Source organism: Frankliniella occidentalis, unplaced genomic scaffold (genome assembly GCF_000697945.3).
Source record: "Frankliniella occidentalis isolate FOCC.00 unplaced genomic scaffold, Focc_3.1 Scaffold8, whole genome shotgun sequence".
In the NCBI taxonomy this organism is placed as follows: Eukaryota; Metazoa; Arthropoda; class Insecta; order Thysanoptera; family Thripidae; genus Frankliniella; species Frankliniella occidentalis.
Genome location: NW_026267138.1, coordinates 2,544,039 through 2,546,408, shown reverse-complemented (window position 1 = coordinate 2,546,408; position 2,370 = coordinate 2,544,039). Strand labels below are relative to the sequence as shown.

The 2,370-nt window shown below is 55.7% G+C and overlaps 1 protein-coding gene across 1 annotated transcript in view; it reads left to right on the top strand.

Annotated features, from left to right (window-relative positions):
- The window catches only part of LOC113208121 (venom acid phosphatase Acph-1), an 11,636-nt gene continuing 9,266 nt past the window's right edge, over positions 1-2,370 (top strand). The window contains exon 1 of the mRNA XM_026424987.2: positions 1-366. Within this exon, the coding sequence (XP_026280772.2) occupies positions 61-366 (306 nt within the window). The 5' untranslated portion in view covers positions 1-60. The remainder of the gene's footprint in view (positions 367-2,370) is intronic.

Sequence of the window (2,370 nt, the reverse complement as noted above, 5' to 3'; positions counted from 1 at the left end):
CGAGGCCAGCCCGGGCCAGCCCCGCCTGCACACAGCACAGCACAGCACAGTCGCGCAGCCATGGTCCGCGAGTCGACAGTCAGCAAGCCGAGCGCGGCCTCCTGCGCGATGTCACCAGCACGACGCCGTGGACGGGGAGGCGCGGCTGTCGCCATCCTGGCGCTGCCGGCACTGCTGCTGATGCTGCTGCTGCTCCTGCTGGCGGTGCGCGATGTGCACGCCGCGGCCAGGATCTTCGAGGACGACGCCCTCCTCGGCACCGACCTCACCGCCACCGACGTCAAGGAGGTCCGCGACAACCGGGTGCGGCCCGACACCGGCCCCGAGGTCCCCCGCATCGACTCCGAGCTGCTCCTGGTGCACGTGGTGAGTGGTCCTTGCGGTGCTGGACACTAAGTCGGCCTTCTCCGCCCCCCGGCTCGGTCGCCTCCCGGCCCGCCCCCTCCACGTCCACCCCTTATCTCCACGGCGAGGAGCAGTCATTGTTTAACTGGCATTGCTCCGCGAGCTGCGCATTGCACACCCCTCCACTTCACAACGTGACGAGGAGCGCGCACAGGTGCTCGGCTGAGCTCGGCGCAGGACGTGTCGCTATGGGTGCGAGATGGACCCGGGTCGGAGGCTCTGCGCCGCGCCGGCCGCGCCTGCCGGGGGCATTATGTCCCCGCCCCCGCCGCCCCCACCGGGTCCTGTGCGGTAATGCCCCGCAATCAGCATTCCTCAGAGGGACGCGATCGGAGCGGAGCGGGAGGGCACCGGCCGGAAGCGGCCAACACACAGGAGTCCGAGCGGACAACACTGAAGCGCGGCCGGGTGGGCTGATCTCACGGACAAACTGACTGATGAAATGGCTGACTGACTGACTGACTGACTGACTGACTGACTGACTGACTGATGAACTGACTGACTGATGAACTGACTGACTGATGAACTGACTGACTGATGAACTGACTGACTGGTGAACTGACTGACTGATGAACTGACTGTCTGATGAACTGACTGACTGACTGATGAACTGACTGACTGATGAACTGACTGATGAGCTGATGAACTGACTGGTGAACTGAAGTGACTGACGAGAAAGGGGATAAATGGATTCTATGGGTGGAATGATAGGACGAGCAAAGGCGGGAACTGGTTGTATAGTGTGATGTAGAACAAGTTTGTCATCAGCTGTCGATCAAGTGACGGAAAAATCCCTTTCATCGACAGCACCATCAGCTACCGCGATCCCGCTGCTGCTGCTGTCAGAACGCGATAGGAGCATTTCGACGATTTGCGTCTTCATCGCGATTTGACGATCAGGCAGGCAGGCAGCATGGCACCACCATTATTTAGAGACGACTCCACCCGACTTGTACCAAAAATTTGGCTTGATAGCCTTGTGTGCAGTTGAGCCTACTCATTTTCTTTGGGGGGTAACGGAGATAGGTGCAATATTGCATTGGGTGGAGGGGGCAGCTTCAACGATGTTGTTGAGATACCGAGCTCCTAGAGATGATTAGTCACTTTTATAACATTCAAGACATTTTTGTGTGTCCGATTACCTTTACTTTCAAGTTGGGCCACAAAAGTGTGTGTATGTCGCACACTGTCGGGGATGTGAATCCCCGACTTAAGGGAGTAAAGGTGTGAATTTGCCTTTGAAATTTACACACTTGTGCCTTTATGTGCACAAATGGCGTTTACACACCTACAAATGTGCGACATTCACACACTTGTGCCCCGGCGTGGGTTTGCAATGGGTTTAGAGTATCGCGGCTGGACGCGGCGCCTTATGACCACAATTGAGCAGGCAACCCGGCCGGTACAGTATGGGCCACAAGGGACATCAGGCCTGTATGGGCCACTTTGTGTTTTCGGCAGGTGATACAGTACAGTCACGGACCGCCGAGCGAACGAAGTGGCCGAGGTCCTCGCTATAGCTTTTTCAGTTATTTTAACCCACACACGTTAAAGGAACTATTAATCTCATCACGAACTCTGTTTTACGGGCATCCTTGCTGCTAGCCGTCGTGGCGTCTGTTGAAAACAAATGAATAAGGCAAAAGGTAAATAAATAAAAGAAGGAAAATGTACATGTCTGCCTTTTTGCCATTTGATCGTCGAATCGTCTGAGCGGTTGGAATCGCACACGGTGCGTGTTTCATAGTTGATTGACGGATTCGTTACGAGCCAACTACTTAATTGCGACACGGCATGCCGCGAGCAAAAAGAGGAATTAAAAGTTAGCAGTGAAACAAAATCTCGGGGAACCTGAGCAACGCGTAGCCGAGACGTGTCAGCACGCTATCGCACGGTGCCGGGGCGTGATGTCTTTTATCGGCTTTATATTTATGCCTCGCGCACGGGCCGCCGAAAAGTAAGAGG